At 38.5% G+C, this 17,691-nt stretch overlaps 2 protein-coding genes across 3 annotated transcripts; both read left to right on the plus strand.

Annotated features, from left to right (window-relative positions):
• Window positions 1-268: 268 nt before the first annotated feature.
• Window positions 269-6,828, plus strand: LOC146492870 (uncharacterized). 2 transcript variants are annotated; one of them, XM_085148005.1, is made up of 3 exons: window positions 269-621; window positions 3,808-3,874; window positions 4,044-6,828. In XM_085148005.1, exons 1-3 carry the CDS (start codon window positions 475-477, stop codon window positions 6,596-6,598), a joined length of 2,769 nt encoding a protein of 922 aa, XP_085004131.1. In that variant the 5' UTR covers window positions 269-474; the 3' UTR covers window positions 6,599-6,828. The 2 variants fall into 2 exon arrangements, with proteins under 2 accessions (XP_085004131.1, XP_085004132.1); XM_085148006.1 differs by having other exon boundaries at window positions 273-528.
• Window positions 6,829-6,947: 119 nt separating this feature from the next.
• Window positions 6,948-17,079, plus strand: slc52a2 (solute carrier family 52 member 2). The gene is made up of 4 exons (XM_085148007.1): window positions 6,948-8,103; window positions 11,197-12,061; window positions 12,145-12,268; window positions 14,514-17,079. The coding sequence occupies exons 1-4, from the start codon at window positions 7,974-7,976 to the stop codon at window positions 14,721-14,723; spliced, it is 1,329 nt and encodes a 442-aa protein (XP_085004133.1). The 5' UTR covers window positions 6,948-7,973; the 3' UTR covers window positions 14,724-17,079.
• Window positions 17,080-17,691: the final 612 nt, after the last annotated feature.

Consider the following 17,691-nt stretch of genomic DNA (forward strand, 5'->3'; position numbering starts at 1 on the left):
CATTCAGCTGCAATTCCACGCACTCTAAATATATATATATATATATATATATATATATATATATATATATATATATATATATATATATATATATATATATATAATTTTTTTTAAAAAAAAACTTTAAATCATTTATTTACTTATCGAGTTGCATTTCACACAAAACTGAGAGCATTTAAAAAATCCACCTGCTCATTATGAAACAATAAATAAAAATTTAAAATCATTCATTTGCATAGAAACACGCAATTTAACAATAAATATATAAAAGTGCAGTCTTTTCAATGAAAACGAACATCCTATAGGATAACACGTTAACCAACAACACAGTTAAAGTCGAAAATCTGTCGTTCCCAGTTTCTTCTTCTGTGGGGCTTCACGGCCGTTTCGCAGCAATGATTCGTTGAGACCTCGACAAATGCCCGCCTTCTGTAAAACCAGCCAATCGTTGCAGCGCACGGTCTCCACCCCTTCATGGTGTATTCTGAGAGGGAGCGTGTCCCAGGCGCCTGGTGTTTTTGTTTCTGGGTAAGAACTTTACTACTAAATCATAAATTTACAGCGCATACAGTTCAAATTATTTGGGAACGCTACAGAACCCAGCACATCTTTTCTGCTCAGGTATTAATCACGAATTATTGCACTTTTGCATGCTTAGTTTTGTGCTAGTAAAGTAGGTGCTAATAGTAGCATGTTGCTCAGAAGGCTAGCATTAGCATGTAGATTTAGTCCAGCATTAGCATTCACTTAGAGATGTAGCTACAATCCTTTTTTTCTGAAAAACCTGCTTATAACGCCATTAAATCACAGGAATAGTCACATATTTCGATGTATTTATACATGTTAGGAATGAATTATGTATGTTTACTGATAATAAAACACACATAGTATCCAATAAGGATTCTTTACATAGCTTAGCCCCTCTCACAAGATAAATTAGTATGTGATGTACATGTTCGTCATACAAGTGCACTTAAATATATTATTTCTGCAGAATGTTTAGCTGTTGTTTTGTACTTTTGATCTGCTATGATATGCACCTCTGTAGTATTTACCAGCCATAGATATGGTAATTTTATTTATTCATCTACTAGTTATACATCTTGACTAGTTATAATTACAGACCAACTTTTTAGAAATTCACTTTGATAAGTAACATCTATAATTAGATACCCAGAGATCTTTTTTTTATTTGTCAACATGTTATTAATAACTTTGTCTTTGCATAACTTTAATAGCTAGTCAAAAACTTATAACTGACATGTATTCAAACACCATTGCAGGCATTTATATTTAATATTTTTTATTTTATAATTTACATGTTTGTTACCTACTTTAGACTAGTTGTAGCTCTCTTTAATTCAGTTTTAATCAGTTAAAAATAATTATGATGATCACTTAAGTTGCTCCTGAAAACAGTGTTTACTGTAGATCATTAAATGTTATTTGAGAAGTAAAAATTAAACTATGAATATGTCTTTTTGGAATTTTAACTAGTTAGAATATATGTCACACACTTTTGTAACATTACATTTTTTTACTAGTACCAGCTATATTTAGAAAAATGGGTAATGGGTACAACAAATCACTGTATCATATGTAAACATATGTGGAAATGTAATATACAAAGTCAAAACTGAGTTTCTACAATTCTAACAAGTTTGAAAGTCAATGTTTGATAGGACCATCTATATTCTTCAATGCAGCCTTGATTGTTTTAGACATGCTTTATTGTCATTTCTTTAAGAAATCTTCTCCAGGCTTCTTGAAGGGCATTCAAAGCTTTTCTTTGGAAGTTGCTTCCTCTTTGTTCCGTTCTCTGCCAATATCATCCCACACTGCTTCCGTGATGTTGAGGTTAGCCTGTGACTGATAGTGTTCACTTGTGTGCTTTTCTATCCAGGTGTGCTTTTACTACATTGACAGGGATCATTGTCATGCTGAAAAAGGAAGTTGTAGCTAATCAGATGCTTTCCAAATTGTATCGCATTGTGGTAAAAATCTGTGTGGATTCTATCAGTTTTGACAAGATCCAGCTTCCTCAGATTTATTAAAGACACAACGCACACCATGCTGACATGTACTATATCTCAGCATATATGTTAGGATAACAGGTCTTTGGGAATCACCTTGTTCATCCAAAAATACTATTATATGTCTGTCAGGCTGTGCTATCATTGTCATTTTTCATAAGCTCAAACAAACTAAAACTAAATGACAACACATATGTTTTGTGACAGGCTGCTAATAAGTAGTCTGATATGTATAAACATGCTCTCATCGCTTGACTTAGGTTTGTTTTTATACTCAAATAATTCAATAATTAAGCTAAATGGCTTAAAAACAAAAATACTCTGAAAGTGGTACAGAAATGGATGAAAACGCTCCCAGTGTCCAAAGAAACACTTTGAAAGAGCTTCAGAAAGCCTGGTAGTGTTGAAAACCACATCTGGTTGAGACAACATACAAAGAGATGGGGGATTGAATCACAGATGAACACATGAACTGGGCATATGCTCGATAAAATACAGACATATTAGAAATATAGTTGCTGATATATGCAATTCTTACAAGTGAAAAGTAAACTGTTTCTCTGTGTGAAAATGTAATTTTGTAAAAACAAAAAATTTAATGTGTTTTGTTTGAAAGTCAGATTGTTAATAATCAGTCTGATTGATTAACTGAAAAGATTCAATTTAGTAACATGAAATTTTATTATAATGAGAATAAGATATAAATAACTTGTTTTCTTTTTTTGGGAATACAGAGTGTCAGTGTTGTTTCTTTGCAGATGCTTAAAGCAAAGTCTCACATTTGTCTGAAAAAACTCAGGCCAAATATTTTCATCTTTGTGAGAGTTATGTCAAATTTCAGGTCCATTCTGAAATAATAGTTTTCTGAAAAAAGTATTTTAATGGATGAAGGTAGTGGTGTGTTGAGACATAGTACCCTAAATATTCGAAGGGCCGTTCTCAAGTAGTTTTCCAGATAGTGAAATTTCAAATTCCCTCTGAAAAGATGAAAACTAATGACAGTAGGGACCTGAAGTTTTTAACACTAATGTGATTTTTTTTCAGAGAAATTTGATGTGGCCTGGATCCAAGACATTTTATGAAAATATGGATAGTCGCGGTCGTTGTGTCCTTGGGCAAGACACTTCACCTACCGCCTACTGGTGTTGGCCAGAAGGGCCGATGGCGCGATATGGCAGCCTCGCTTCTGTCAGTCTGCCCCAGGGCAGCTGTGGCTACAACTGTAGCTTGCCTCCACCAGTGTGTGAATGTGTGTGTAAATGGGTGGATGACTGGGTGTGTAAAGTGCTTTGGGGTCCCTAGGGGGGGCTACTAAAAGCGCTATACAAATACAGGCCATTTACCATTTACCAATACAAAATATAAAATAAAACGACTTGACGCAATAAGGAAATGGTTGTTACTTGTTGTTTGTGCCATGATGCACTTTTTCTCACTGTGATGTATTAGAACTATTACTCTTTATGGGTTTTAGTAGGGGAAGATAAAAAATGTGCAAGAAAAACGGCAATAATTATTATTAAGATCATAACATTTTGAAATATCAGCTACAGTTTTAACTGTTTAGTTTCAGTCATTCATCTTCATACAAATTTAGGACAAATTCGTCATTGTAAAAGCAGGGAAAAGTTCTCGTCTACTGTTATTTTGTTTGGTCTGTCAGATCTTAATCCTGCTGATTTGTCATGCATTATCCATCCAGTTTTTGTCTTGAAAGCGTCGTCTTCTGTAGGCTGAGGACTGAAGAATTTCATCTCTGTCTCTTTTAAAACAGCATACAATGGAGGAGGGTCAAGATTTTTCTCTTTGTGGGAAAGCAGCTGTGACTGAAGCCAATCTAAGTAAGTCTGAATGCATTGCAAGTAAACAGCTACTTAGTAAAGCTTGTATTTAAGTCGCTTTTGCTGATAAACCTTCACATAGTGACTGTGCCTAATACCAGTTCATTTAAAAAGCCTTACCTCTTCATAAAGGTTTACATTTCTGATTACTTTGATTTCTATTTTTCAGGAGATGAATACTACTGGAAGCTCGTTGCAGACTTCATTGGTCCTCAATCAGGAGAAGAATTAGAGCTTGAAAAGGGCCCCTGCAAGAACAGACTTATGATCCAAGTAGGACTTTTGAGAGAGGACAATAATTTTCCGTGGATCGCCATTGTGGATTGGCTCAAGAGGATCTTCCCCGCACATCATTCAGCAGATTTTCGCCGTTTGATTGGAAGAGGCATTGCCACAACACTGAGTCTTGGATATGATGCAAGGCTGGTCTTCCTGGAATCAGATGTCAATTTTAATTTTGTTGGACCAATATGTGATAGCATTGGAGTTGAGCGGCAAGATCTTTTGGAAATGAGAGATTTTTCAGATCGGGCAAAGTCGATCGAAGTCACAAATGGCTTGATTCTTGAACTAAGCAACTTCGTGAGCAGGGAGAAAATTTCCCCAATTGTTTTAGTAAGTTGGCTTAGAAACTTCAACTCACAGTACTGTAAGAATGGCAATGTTCAAAGGGCATATCAAGTCCTCAAAGCCAAAATAAAAAAGTTAAAGGCGTTTTGCTGCAATTCAGAAACAAGAAGTAACAGGAGGAATGCATTGGTTGAAAATATGCTTCAAAGTCCGTTTGAACTGGTTCAGATAAAAGAGCCAAAGCTTATTGTAAAGAAACGCATGAGAAGAGATGAGAGCATATATTATGAAAAAGTTATAATCAAAGAGGAAAACGAGATTTTTGAAATCATGGAAAGTGAGGAGCCTAAGATGGACAGAGATGAAATAAGAGGACAAAACAATCATGCTGCTGTACATAGAAATTATGAGGATATGGATGTTTCCAACAGTGGAGACGAAACCTCGGGTAACACAGTAGAGTCTATGACTGTGCTTGACATCGCAATGCTGACTGTCCATAAACTGTCCAGTGTGTACAGCGGGAAAACGGAAGTGTGCAAGCAGGTTTCCCTGGATCTCCTTAAAAATCAGTACGCTCTGACATTCAAAGACAATCCAGCTATGGCAGTGTTTGAGAAGAAGCTCGAGGCAATGCATGAACACATTTCCCTTGTCTCTCCTGTCATGTTTCTAAACTACAATGCCAATTTCCTCGTTGATGTTCACGATGTAGTGGAACAGCACATATTTGACTTTGAAAAGGAGATCATTGAGTCAGCGGGAGAGAAACTAGGCCGTGATAAGCTCCCTAAATTCAAGAACTTTGTCAATTTTCCAGAAAGCGCCACCTCACGGTATATTCACATGGCGTGTGATATCCTGAGCCCTCGCACCCCCGAGAAGAAAAACTACAGGAAGTACTGGGTGGCTTTCTGTGAGGAAAAGAATAATCCCTCCAGACTGGCGGTAAATCAGTCAAACAGATTCAACACCTACTTTGAAGCTGCTGCGGGTCTTATCCACCACCACAAAGAGATCGCTCTCTTCTTCTCAGATTTGCTGTCGCTGAACAACGATAAATGCCCAAACATTATTCTGGAGAGTGTTGCCGCAGATGCGAATGACACTGTGATTCAGAGCCTCGTATGTGTTCTGGCAATTGTGTACTGCAAAATCCTCGGTCCTTACTGGCAGCTTCTGAAGAGTGGAGGAGAGTACGCCCTCTACAGCCAGTACTTACTTTATCTCTACCAAAAATTTCTCGATTGGTCCAAAGATCCTTCAACTCTGCTGGAACCAGAGGAGGCTACAGATGTCTTTCTGCAGTACCCACTGCAAGAGAAAACCTTTGACGGAGTGTTTCACTACTGTGGGCAGTGGCACACGAATCGAGATCTGATCAGAGCTTGCTTGAAGAGGACGATAAAGGTGATTGCTTCAGTCACTGAAGAACACCTCAAGGATTTTCTGCCAGGAGGAAAATTTTCCCAAATTCCTTCCACCAATTTGAGCTTGCAGTTGGTCAGTTGCACATTCTCTGTTTTGATGGCCGAGTACCCCTTTGGCCACACATACCCCTACAAGAGGAAAAGGCCTGAGAAGTCAACAAAGTACTCTGTAGATAAGAACTTGTCATCAGGCAGCTCCCAAGAAGACAAATACCAATCTGCTTCATCTGATGAGAGCTCTGACGACTCTGACTCTTCCATTTTGGAAGTTAGAAGGACCTCAAAAGAAACCCGCAGTCCACAGATGAAAAAAGGTTATGCCAGCAAAATAGAAAAGGCAATAAAGGTGTACGAGGAGATAGAGGAGAACATGGACAGGGATTACATAATAGCTCAAGTGAATAGAAACGGAGGGCCATGCAAAACTCAGCAGGATGTCGATAAAATGATGCTGCGTTTCGATGGAAAATCCCGAGCTGAGAAACGGGAGGGGCTGCGCTGCGAGATCGTGTATCAGAAAATGATTCTGAACAACGCAAACTCTCACCTGGATATGGTTTTCCACAACAGCACACAAATGGCACTGAAGCTGAAGCTTGCACTTCCGCGCGTGAAGCCTGGCTACTCTATCGTTTTGGCGCCTAGAAGGACCAAAAAGAAGCCGGTGCTCCAGGCCACGACGGAAGCTGCAACCGGTCCGAGTCAAAGCAGCAGCGGCATATGAGTGCTTTAACTGTATGATATCTAGAGAAGAGGTCAAGAGGATGAAATCTTATCATGTGACTTCCTCATGTGACTGCATGGCTTCGGACTAAGCAAAAACACACTTATCACATAATGAATTATTTTGTACATGCCATTAGTTGGAAAGACTGGATATTTTTAGTATTATGTTTTTTGTGATAATTTCGATGAGTTTGTAACTAATCCTCACATAAAATTTGAAGAAATTGACCACTGTCAAATTATTTTACTTAATTTATCAACCAAATGACAAAATGTCTGGATGTTGTTGTTGGTGACCTCGTGTTTGTCAGATCTGAAGGGCATTTGTGTTTGTATCACAAGCCTCAGTGTGAGTGAGTTAATCAGCTATGTCAACGAGTTCATGATCATAAACTCTTGCGCCCCCTTATCCTTTAACCCTTGTGTATTGTTTGGGTCTGCTGGATCCATTTTCTGAATTCACTATAAAGAAAATCATCGTGTTTATTGTTTTAACCTTAAACTCAGAACACAAAACAACATAAAGGGTTAAATAAATCTAAATTATTTAAAGCTAAATAAACACCACACAAAGGTAAAAAACAAAAATAGGGTGGCAGTGAGATTGCTATATTGAAAGTCATAGTATTGGGATCTCTTTTTTTTTTAATTATTAAAATGCTAGAGAAGAGCAGCAAAGCCCATTGTTTGGCTGTAATAAGTCTAATTAGCTGTTAAAGTAGAGATAATGTCGCAATTTAAGCAACAATCAGTGTTAACTTACCACAAAAACAAAAAAAACTTTAATTATTTTAAAGGTAACAGTTGTTTACAATGAGCCGTCTGTGAGTTGCCCGCTGGATCGCAAACAAGAGAACTCCAAGCCTATTCAAGATGGTGCCTTCACGGTTGTCGGAATGTAGAGAATTCCGCATCGAGTATGAAAACGCTCCAACTGAGTTAATGTCCAAACGTGTTATTTTAAACGCTGCTTTAAAAATTTGGAGCTTGTATGTGTCAGAGAACCACTGTAAGAATAGGGAAAACACGCGGTGCTGTAGGAAATGGCAGCATACCAGAGTGCGGTAATTAAAAATGACTTAGAGGTCATAAACCACCTTTACAATTCACGATACAACTTGGCAGCGAACCTGGTGTGGAATGTGTGCTTTGCTTAAGTAGAAAAAAATGCCAAATTGAAGCACGTAAAAGCCGAAATAAATTTTTTTAAACCGATTATTAAAGTTCCGAGCGGTTTCGAAGGCAGCCGAAGGGGCGGAACTTTGCGTAAGCGTCCTCTGTTTCGAGTCCCAGATAGGGAGGTATGGAGGAACACGCTGGACACAAGCTGGGGCAAGCGTTTCTCTGTTGAAATAGCCGGACTAAGCGCGACCATGTCCGGTGGGTGGTGGAGCAGTGCCGCGGTGAGCCACGGGCTCATGGCTCTGTTCGCCATGGGTTCCTGGATTTCTGTCAACAGTCTGTGGGTCGAGCTCCCGGTGATTGTCGGCGTGCTGCCCGAAGGTAGGTTGTAGGAAGCTCCAACAACCCCACGCTTCCCTGCTTTGACCTTTCCCCTACTAATCCATAGCGTGTATCACAGCGTTTCCACATTATTTGAGTTCATTGGATTTATTATATAGGCTCTGGAGGCGGTGGTGAACAATAACAGCTAGCTCCACCTTATTGTTGCATTATCAGTCTATGCATTCAAAATTGGTTAGGTGTAGCGTTCAAATGTAGTTGTGTTTTCGAGTTTTTTAAGATATGGCGCTCTTACTTCGTTCCTGAACTGTTGTTAATGTGCAGGTTTAGACTTTACATACTAAACTGCTAAACCTGTCATCATTATCTGCAGTATAGTTTATAGGCTGTTATAAACGATGTTATGTAATTATAACTCCTGCATTAACATTGAAATGCTTCAGTGTTATATATTTACAATATTATTTCTGAGGCCAAACATTTAGTCCATGGTCTCTATAATTTCATTTGTTTTGGAACTTTTCACCACCAAAAATTGAAAATTAACTATAACAGACGATCTGTACAACAGCTGTGGCCGTGCACAGTTACCAGTTTAGAGATTACTCTGCACATTTTTTTTTTTTTTTTTTTTATAAATTTTATTTTCAGTCACAGCAGCATGTTAATAACAAAACATTGAACATAAAGTAGTTTGCTGTTCAGTATTTACAATACCCCAAAAGATAACAGAAATAGAAAAGGAAAACAAACAAACAAACCAAAGAAATCCCTACAAAACAACAAAAAACAAACAAACAAATATAAAAATAAAATGTATAAGGGACATTCAGTGTACAGTTAACTATGATAGTGATATAGAGATATGGCATCTGGTCATGATAATGTGGTCATTTTAAACGTTTCCATGTACATCAGGAATGGCTGCCATGCCTTAAGAAATTTGGTGGTTGAACCTGCCAGTGTATATCTCATCTTTTCTAAATGTAAAAACCTCATGAGCTCTGCAAGCCACTGTTCATGTGTGGGAGGAGCTTCCTGCTTCCTACTGTGCACATTTTAACTATGTTTTACCAAATTGCTTCTTTATACCTTTGTTGGGTAAATGATAAAATAATGATAGATTGAAAGGTAACCTTTATTATTCCATTGTTTTTCTATAGCCACGCTGTACATATTTAGATTTGTTTGTTTACTTATAACTTCAATTTTGCAGTTATATACTTTACTATTTTTCCACATTGCCTGGTGCAAACCAAATGCTTCCTATAGATTTACTCATTTACCTATGTACACTCAGTGGTTACTTTGTTAGGCACACCTGTTCAGCTGCCAGTCACGTAGCAACAACTCATTGGATTCAGGTATGTAAACATGGCAAAAATGATGTTGAAGTTTAAACTGAGAATCACAATGGAAGGAAAAAAGATGATTTAAGTGCCTTTGTTGGTGTCACTGAATTGAAACAGCTTATCAACTGGAAGTTTCCCCATGAACATCTCTGGAGTTTCCAGAAAATTATTTAAAAGTGAAAAGCTGTCCACAGTGTAGTTCAGCAGCTGCACAAACTTGAAACCTTAGCAGCCAAAACAACATTGGATCACAGTCCTGTTGTCTAAGAACAGGAAACTTAGTCTACAGTTCACACAGGCTAAAAACAAAACAAAACTGGACAACAGAAGATTGGAAAATGTTTCTTCATCTGATGAGTCTCAATTTCTGCTGCAAAATTTAGATGACAGGGTCTCACTTAGGTGTAAAAACACGAAAGCATGGATCCATTCTGCCTTGCATCAATGAGGCTGCTGGTGTAATAAGGTTGGGGATATTTACTTGGCAAAGTTTGGGTCTCTTAGTACCAACTGAGCATCATTTAAATGCCACAGTCTGAGTACTGCTGCTCACCGTGTCCATCGCTTTAGGACCACAGTGTACCCATCTTCTGATGAGTCATGTGTCATGTCACAGTGCTCAAATGGTTACTTGGTTACTTGAACATGACAGTGAGTTCACTGTACACTAATGGCCTCCAGTCACCAGATCCCAGTGCAATAGAGTTCATCTGGGATGTGGTGGAGATTCTCATCATGGATGTGCAGCTGACAAATCTGCATTATCTGTGTGATCTTATCATGTCAATATGGACCAAAACTCTGAGAAATGTTTCCAGCATGCATGAATTCTAAGGGCAGTAAGGGATCCAACACAGTACTTGCATGGTGTACCAATTGAAGTGACTGGTGAAGGTATAATATCAGCATAATAGCCCAACGATATACTGTCAGAATTAAGTGCTTCATCATGGGATGATATTTATGAGAAAACCTCAGTGGGTTCATCACATATTTGTAGGGGTGTTATGACCCAGTCATGATCAAGAGACCAGGTTTTAGTTTTTAAGCTATTTTTTTTAAATTATTCATCCACTCAAAGTCAAAACTGAGGTGTGAACATAACCGTGGTTTTCCATAAATGTTACACAGCTGCATCTTAGTTATAACTAAAGTTTATTACAGGCTAAGTGTCATCTACAACTAAAATTTTCACTAAATGCATTCATCTGTTTGACACATATTGGGGCCAATCTGAGAAAACACAAAAAAACACAAACTAAAAATTTCCTGTGTTGCAGTTATGTTTGAAAATGGCTAATATTCTGTCAGACTGGCTCATATCCAGCTTACTTACACTTTCACTGGTCAGAGGTTTCTTGCTTATATCCATTTAATGTCTTTGTGGTTATCCAAAGGACACCTTTTCGTCAACAAGACACCACAGACAAACACAGTGAATACCAGTTATTTTATTATGAGTTTACTGCCTGATGAGGGCAGCAAACTCACAATATTGAACTTACTGTGAACTCAGGGAGTAGGTCGCAGCATCACTCTAACAAAATAACTCTTGATGCAATAAAAACAGATTAGCATCGTTTAATAGAAACATACATGCACAACATTGTTTTGGAAAAGCACCTTAAGATCAGCAGAATAATGTGGTATCCTTATTTTTGAAAAAAGAACACAAATATGAATTCAAAAGAATCAAAACACATTTATTAAACAAAATTGTAAAAATGTGTTCTTATTGAGATCTTATTACTTTAACTTGTTTGTTTTGCTTCTCTTTTAGGCTGGAACCTGCCTGCTTACCTCTCAGTGCTTATAGCATTTGGGAACCTGGGACCAATAGCAGTGACCATCACACACCACTGTGCGCCTGGGCGCTTAAACGAACGCCTCGCCATCCACTGCATCCAGATACTGGCAGTGGTGGCGTCCGCTTTTCTGGCCGTCTTCTGGTGCCACACTGTCATGGTGGCAGGAGAGCAGAGATCTGTACCGTTCCTGGTCTTGACTTTCGTGTTATCCGTTGTTTGCTGTACGTCCAACGTGACCTTTCTGCCTTTCATGTTCCGGTACCCACCTCAGTATATCCGCACTTTCTTCATTGGTCAGGGTTTTAGCGCCTTGTTCCCTTGTATTGTGGCGTTGGGACAAGGTGTTGGCAAGCTGGAGTGTAAAACTGTGAACGGCACAGTGCAACCAGAGTATTTGAAAGAGAACTTTCCCGCCCAGAATTTCTTCTGGTTCTTGTTTGTGATGCTCTCAATCTCTGCTCTGAGTTTCCTGGCTTTGACGCGAAGACCGTCAGAGTCAACGCAGGGTTCACAGCCACCGCCACCGCAGGAGTCTGACAGCGGTGCAGCAGCAAAGGATGAAGAAGAGACACACCGGCTGTACAACGGAGGGACGCCAGTGTCTGAGGAGCAGGTGCGGGTGGAGGAGCAGCCACCGCCTCAGACATTTTGGACACCACGAAACATCTTTCTGCTTGTGCTGCTCGCCATCTCCAACGCCCTCACCAATGGAGTCCTCCCATCTGTGCAGAGCTTCTCCTGCCTGCCCTATGGCACCATGACCTTCCACCTCTCTGTGGTCCTTGGAAACATAGCGAATCCCGTAGCGTGTTTTCTGGCCATGTTCGTTGTCCTCAGGTGAGAACACAGAAATAAAGACTTATTTGTGAGATTTCATTGTTATATTTACACTTCTTCTCATGAAAACTTGTCTTTTCCAGATCCTCTACACCTCTGGGATTTTTGGCTTTGGTGGGTGGCGTATTTGCTGCTTATCTCATGGCGTTAGCGGCCCTCAGCCCCTGCCCGCCACTCCTAGGAAGCCACGCTGGTGTGGCTTTAGTGGTGAGTGGGTTCATTTATTTCTGGGCTGGGGTGTTACATCCCGTCAAGGAGGCTGAGACACATCCTGAAAATGTCGTACGCAGCCACAAAAACAACTTTGAACAAAGAGTAGATGTTGTGTTTATTATTTCAGCAGAAATAATCTGGCCTTTAAGCCAAGGCCAGAAATAACAAGCAAACAAAGCTGTTTATAGAGGCAACAAATGTTGGTTGGGTGATGGGGAAGGGAATGATCCTCTGGAAGTGGTGGCCATCTTGGCTCCTTACGTAGCCTGTGGTTCTCAGTTAGCAGCTGTAAACTTGAGCAATTTGATTTATTTATTTAAACAAATAAATGAATCAAAATTACTATTTTTAAGCTTAACGTTTAAATAAAATTAGTTGACATCTATAGTATAACAACAGTGGATACATTTCTAAATGGGCACGATAAATAAAAATAAAGCTGATTTTATATAAAGAAAGAAAACGAATTCCCACATTTAAACTAGTATTTTTAGGGAATCTCATTAAGCCCTTCCTGATTCGACCCTCAAAGGGATTTGTGTCTCCTCCCTGAAGATCTTTTCCTTTTTAGGTGAATGTACAACGCGCCAAATCAGAGCAAACTAGGAACTAGAAATTTTAAGGTTAAAGAGTGCCTTCATAGAGCCTTTGATTATGCAGGTCTGCAAAAAAAAATTTCAGCTGCATGGGATATTTTTGTTAAATTTTATGTTTTTTTATGGTGCTGAATCCAAAAATGATCTCCACTTCCCTCGATCATGTACAGTTTTGCAAAACATGAGGAGTTTACATTAAAAAAAGCACAACAGCGATGAAAAAAAAATCAATATTTTATTAAAATGAACCATGCATAATTTTTCTGAGATTTCTTACCTTTCGCTATGAACAAAATAAACCTGTTGGGACGTGATCATCTGAGCTCCTCGCACCGCCAAACCCACCGTACCCTCCCCCTCCTACTGACCCCCTCATTTCCTCACATTTTCTATTTGTATTTCTCTCGAGTCTCACGCTTAGAAATATTAAATTAATGTAAGAAATCATTATTGGATATGTTTTTTTTGACTCAAGTCACCAGATTTCAGTTTAAAAAGGGAAATCGTACATGTAATTAAACTACAAAACTGACGTGATGGAATTTTAAAGATATTTTTCCTAGTTTCAGTGAAAATCTATAAGAAACAGTCAAAAAATCTTTTGCAGTTTTTTGGCTGCAGACCTGCATTATTTAGTACTGGATGATCAGTTGTCTTTGTGTTTAAGAATCAAAAATCCCAACAGATTTTTTTCACTTCATATTTAACATTTCTACGGAAGAGTAGAGCTGCCACCCAGGCAAAAGAAAAATACAAGTGTATCACGTTATAACGTGAAAAGTTTATTGTTCTAACAAGATACTTTTCCTGTTTGTACAATATACTATCATGTTTGTACAATATACTTTTCACGTTTGAACAACATAATATCACGTTATTACAATATACATAATTATCACGTACGTACAATATAATATTTATATTGTACAAACATGATAGTATATTGTACAAACAGGAAAAGTATCTTGTTAGAACAATAAACTTTTCACGTTATAACGTGATAAACTTGTATTTTTTCTTTTGCCTGGGTGGCAGCTCTACTCTTCCGTACATTTCTGCATGTTTTTATTTATTTAAACATTTTCCCTATATATATATATATATATATAGTCATCACATTGCATTTTTTGCTGTGATACATCTTGTATAAAAAATGTTCTAAATTTTACCCCTGAACTTGTACTGAATACTTTTCTGACCTTTAATGATCATGATTAAGAAGTTTACTAATGACGGTTTCCTGAGAATAATAGCCCATCTTTATAGTGAGCTATAAATATAGCCTGCTAGTGTTGGTGTCATAAAACCTCACAATCAGTGAAATCTTGTTGCTTGCTCAGTAATGATACTTGGAGCAGGTTGCGATGTGCCGATTGGGGATTATAGGAGTGTAAATTACACTCACACGCACCCCCAGTTCCTCAGTCGGTGTACTTTATGAAGCAAAACAGTACATTGGTATAACTTTACCTCTGAAAATGAATCCAAATGCCTTTATAAACAGTCAGAATTGTAGACAGGAGTCCACATGAGTTACAACAGATCTTTAGAGGCCCACACTCCTTCAGTCCCATCACATTTTCTTCTGTTTTTAAATCTTCTATCCTTCACTGATTTCACCTGCCCATTTGTGCCCCCTACAGGTCATCTCCTGGATTGTTTTCACTGGTGCCTTTTCCTATCTGAAGGTGGTGATCGGTACGTTGCTTCACGAGGCGGGTCACGCCGCCCTGCTGTGGTGCGGCATCTCCATCCAGGCCGGCTCTCTTTTCGGAGCTCTCGTCATGTTTCCTCTGGTGAACATCTACAACGTGTTCACCAGAGGCCAAGAATGTGTCCAACAATGCAGTTAGCAGGAGTGAAATGAGTGCAGTTTTTCTGTAAGCACACACGCCTCTCGTTCCTGCCCCATGGGAAATGGCCAAATGAATTCTGTTTTTCTGGTTCCTGAGAGATGTAATGTGTATTTCTTGCAGCTACTTCTTCTTGAGGATCATGCCTCACATGAGGCAGCCTCTCCTGATTCAGAGGTCTCAAGTCTGTGGAAGTAAAAACATTCCCAAATAATGGGAGCATTGTGTTGCAGGATTGGCCATGGGGGATGTAAAATGCATATGATGCTGTAAAACCTTTAAAGTGCTTTGTGTTTTTTATAATGAACCTTTGTAGTTCAGGTTGTTTATCGCAGCAGAGGAGCTGCTGATGGACTTTTCCCATCACAACTATCACGTGAAAGGTTATTTGCACTCAGACACAACGGCTAACTTGTTCGTCCTCATGTACTGATGCTGAACCGAATGATTCACTAACTACATTCTTTCAATGTAGAAAGGCAGCATTAATGTTTTCTTTTATATTCAGATGTGTTGCTACCTCCTTTTTATGCCATGAATTGATTTTTTTAAAACAGATTCTGATTTTCTGTTAAGCTCCTCATGAAAATGGTAGAATTTATATTGAAGTTTTAAACTTTTTGCAGTCAGATCCATTCAGTTCTTGATCTCTCGGCTGAACTGGGAACACCTCAGTGTTCTCCTGGGCAAGCTGGAGGCGGCGGCTGGGGAGAGGGAGGGAGGATAAGCGAAAAAAATGGACGGATGGAAAGTTTTCTTTAGATTTAAGTTTACTTGACATTAGTGATAATGTTATCTTAAGGGAACGATACATGCCTGACAGTCACTAATCAGTGAACAAGGAATTTCTTTCTTAAAGTCCTTAAAGTAATGATTTTGCGTCTTTGATATGCAGTTAATGTAATTTTACTAACCATGCTGCTACACTGTATCAGCTTTATTAAACTCTTCTGTTTACACAGGAAGAACATCTGTTAAGCTGCTTTGAGGATTTCAATGTAATACTGGGCTTTTTGTTTTAATACCAATGAAATGTTATTTGGTAATTTCAAATGGATTGAATTTTGCAGTTATGTAATTCATGGATTTCGTTTTATTTTGTTTTTTTCTTCTTTTTACATGGTCTTGTATAACAATGTTATGAATAAAACTGTTCATGGGTAAAACTGCTCTTTGTTGTTTTAAAATATCAGTATTGAGGATAGTTTGGTTTTTGTGTTTTGTATTTTTGAGCTTGCAGTTTGTTCTGGAAAGTTTTTTTTAAAACATAAGTCATCTACACTCATATGTTGTGTGACTATGAATCAGTCTTTTAAAATGTTAAATGTCTTTGTGCCATATATAAACATCATTTCTAAAATAATCTGCACATCTAACATAGTTGTAGAGACAGTAGTTAACATTAGGCTTCAGTCACAAAGGGTTTGAGACAATCACCAGTTGCCAAGGAAAAATGTGTGTAAAGGTGTGTAACCTCTTTGGCTGCTACAGATTTGCAGCGCTCGCCTGTGGAAGCCGCCATCCTGTCCGCAGATACTTGCAGAACAGTAGTGAAAACAAAAATACAAGACAGACTGTAAAGTACAACACTGGATAACTGAAATGAAACATTTATTTTAACAATGTAAGAACACTAAAGTGACTTGACATTTATTTCCATATTTTATAGGCACACAGCTGATGGCTTTGAGCTTTTATCCACATTCACTTTGCCAAATAAAGAAAGTACGTTGGTCAAACTCAGTAAATCAGGCATCCAGTTATACAATGTTGCATTTTGCTCCTTTGGTCAGTAACTGCTGCATTGGTGTGGAGGGATTATCCCTTTCCCCCCACCAGGTTTGGACATATAACATCCATCCAGTGTCAATTCATGAACCTGTCACACACTTAATTCACACGCAGCTTCTGTCATCTGACCATTGTCGGATTATAATATTATTTTATGCCATGTTAGACCCCTAATTAAAGATTGTGAATTATTATGTAGTTTTAGTTTGCATTATTCTCCTGAATTAGAAGAAGGTACTAACTATTACATTTGGTAAACTGATTTGCATTACATTAGACTGTTGATTTATTGTGAATGGATGATATTGTTTTATGATGCATTATACTGCTGAGTTATAAGAAATACTGTTTGCAGAAAGTCATCGCCTTATTTGTCTGACTAGAAGAGAACAGAGCATACTGCCCCATCTCAGCAGGAGCAGATAAACAGGGAGCCAAGGTCGTAGCTTAGGCGCTGTGTGAGAGAAAGAATGCGAATGTTTAGGCTTTTATGATTAGGTGGGGGCCACTAGAGGCTATAAGAGTTTGATCAAGGCTCCACCATTTTGAGATCTGATGCTGTCTGCTGTATGGTGTCCATCTCCCATGACTTGACCCGGCCGGACCAGTGTGGTTATTTCTGGTTTTCCTCTTGTATCCATCCCCAATATTTGAATCCGTAACACCATCCATCTTTAATAATGTATCTAATTCAACTCCTGTTGACGCCACCACCAGCTGCTTGGGAAAAATTAGAACAGTAACAATACTAACTTGTGAAATGATTTCATTTCAAAATGTGAAATAAACCTGAAGCTACTAAAAAAGCCAGATTGTGGTTTTTACAGCTGAAGGATGAGAGGCATTCACGTTGGTGTGTGCAAATGTAAAGCCGTTCCTTTAAAGCAGGGTTTAAAGGCTCCTTTCTCATCCTCCAGTGCTTTATAATGCATGACTTAAATGACTTATGACCACATAAAGCATTGCCATGGGCCACCTTTTTCTCGTGCGCCCCACTTTGAGAACCCTGGCTTTATATTAATATCAGAAAACCAGCTGATGAATAAAATTAGCAAACACCGCCTTATTACATAAAGTTACAGCACTCGTTTTTCATGCAGTTTTTGTAACTCAGTTGCATAAACACCCATTTCCCCCTCTGCTCCCATGATCCCCTTAAGCAGAATTAATGGATTCT

The sequence above is a fragment of the Neolamprologus multifasciatus genome, chromosome 22, assembly GCF_963576455.1.
Source record: "Neolamprologus multifasciatus chromosome 22, fNeoMul1.2, whole genome shotgun sequence".
Taxonomy (NCBI): domain Eukaryota; kingdom Metazoa; phylum Chordata; class Actinopteri; order Cichliformes; family Cichlidae; genus Neolamprologus; species Neolamprologus multifasciatus.

Excerpts from the sequence above, each read along its gene's own strand:
- LOC146492870 (XM_085148005.1), top strand. The coding sequence starts at position 475 with ATGGTGTATTCTGAGAGGGAGCGTGTCCCAGGCGCCTGGTGTTTTTGT. Across the intron at positions 622-3,807 it reads AGCACATCTTTTCTGCTCAG|CATACAATGGAGGAGGGTCA; the intron begins GTATTAATCACG and ends CTTTTAAAACAG. Across the intron at positions 3,875-4,043 it reads TGTGACTGAAGCCAATCTAA|GAGATGAATACTACTGGAAG; the intron begins GTAAGTCTGAAT and ends TCTATTTTTCAG.
- slc52a2 (XM_085148007.1), top strand. The coding sequence starts at position 7,974 with ATGTCCGGTGGGTGGTGGAGCAGTGCCGCGGTGAGCCACGGGCTCATG. Across the intron at positions 8,104-11,196 it reads TGTCGGCGTGCTGCCCGAAG|GCTGGAACCTGCCTGCTTAC; the intron begins GTAGGTTGTAGG and ends CTTCTCTTTTAG. Across the intron at positions 12,269-14,513 it reads ACGCTGGTGTGGCTTTAGTG|GTCATCTCCTGGATTGTTTT; the intron begins GTGAGTGGGTTC and ends TGCCCCCTACAG.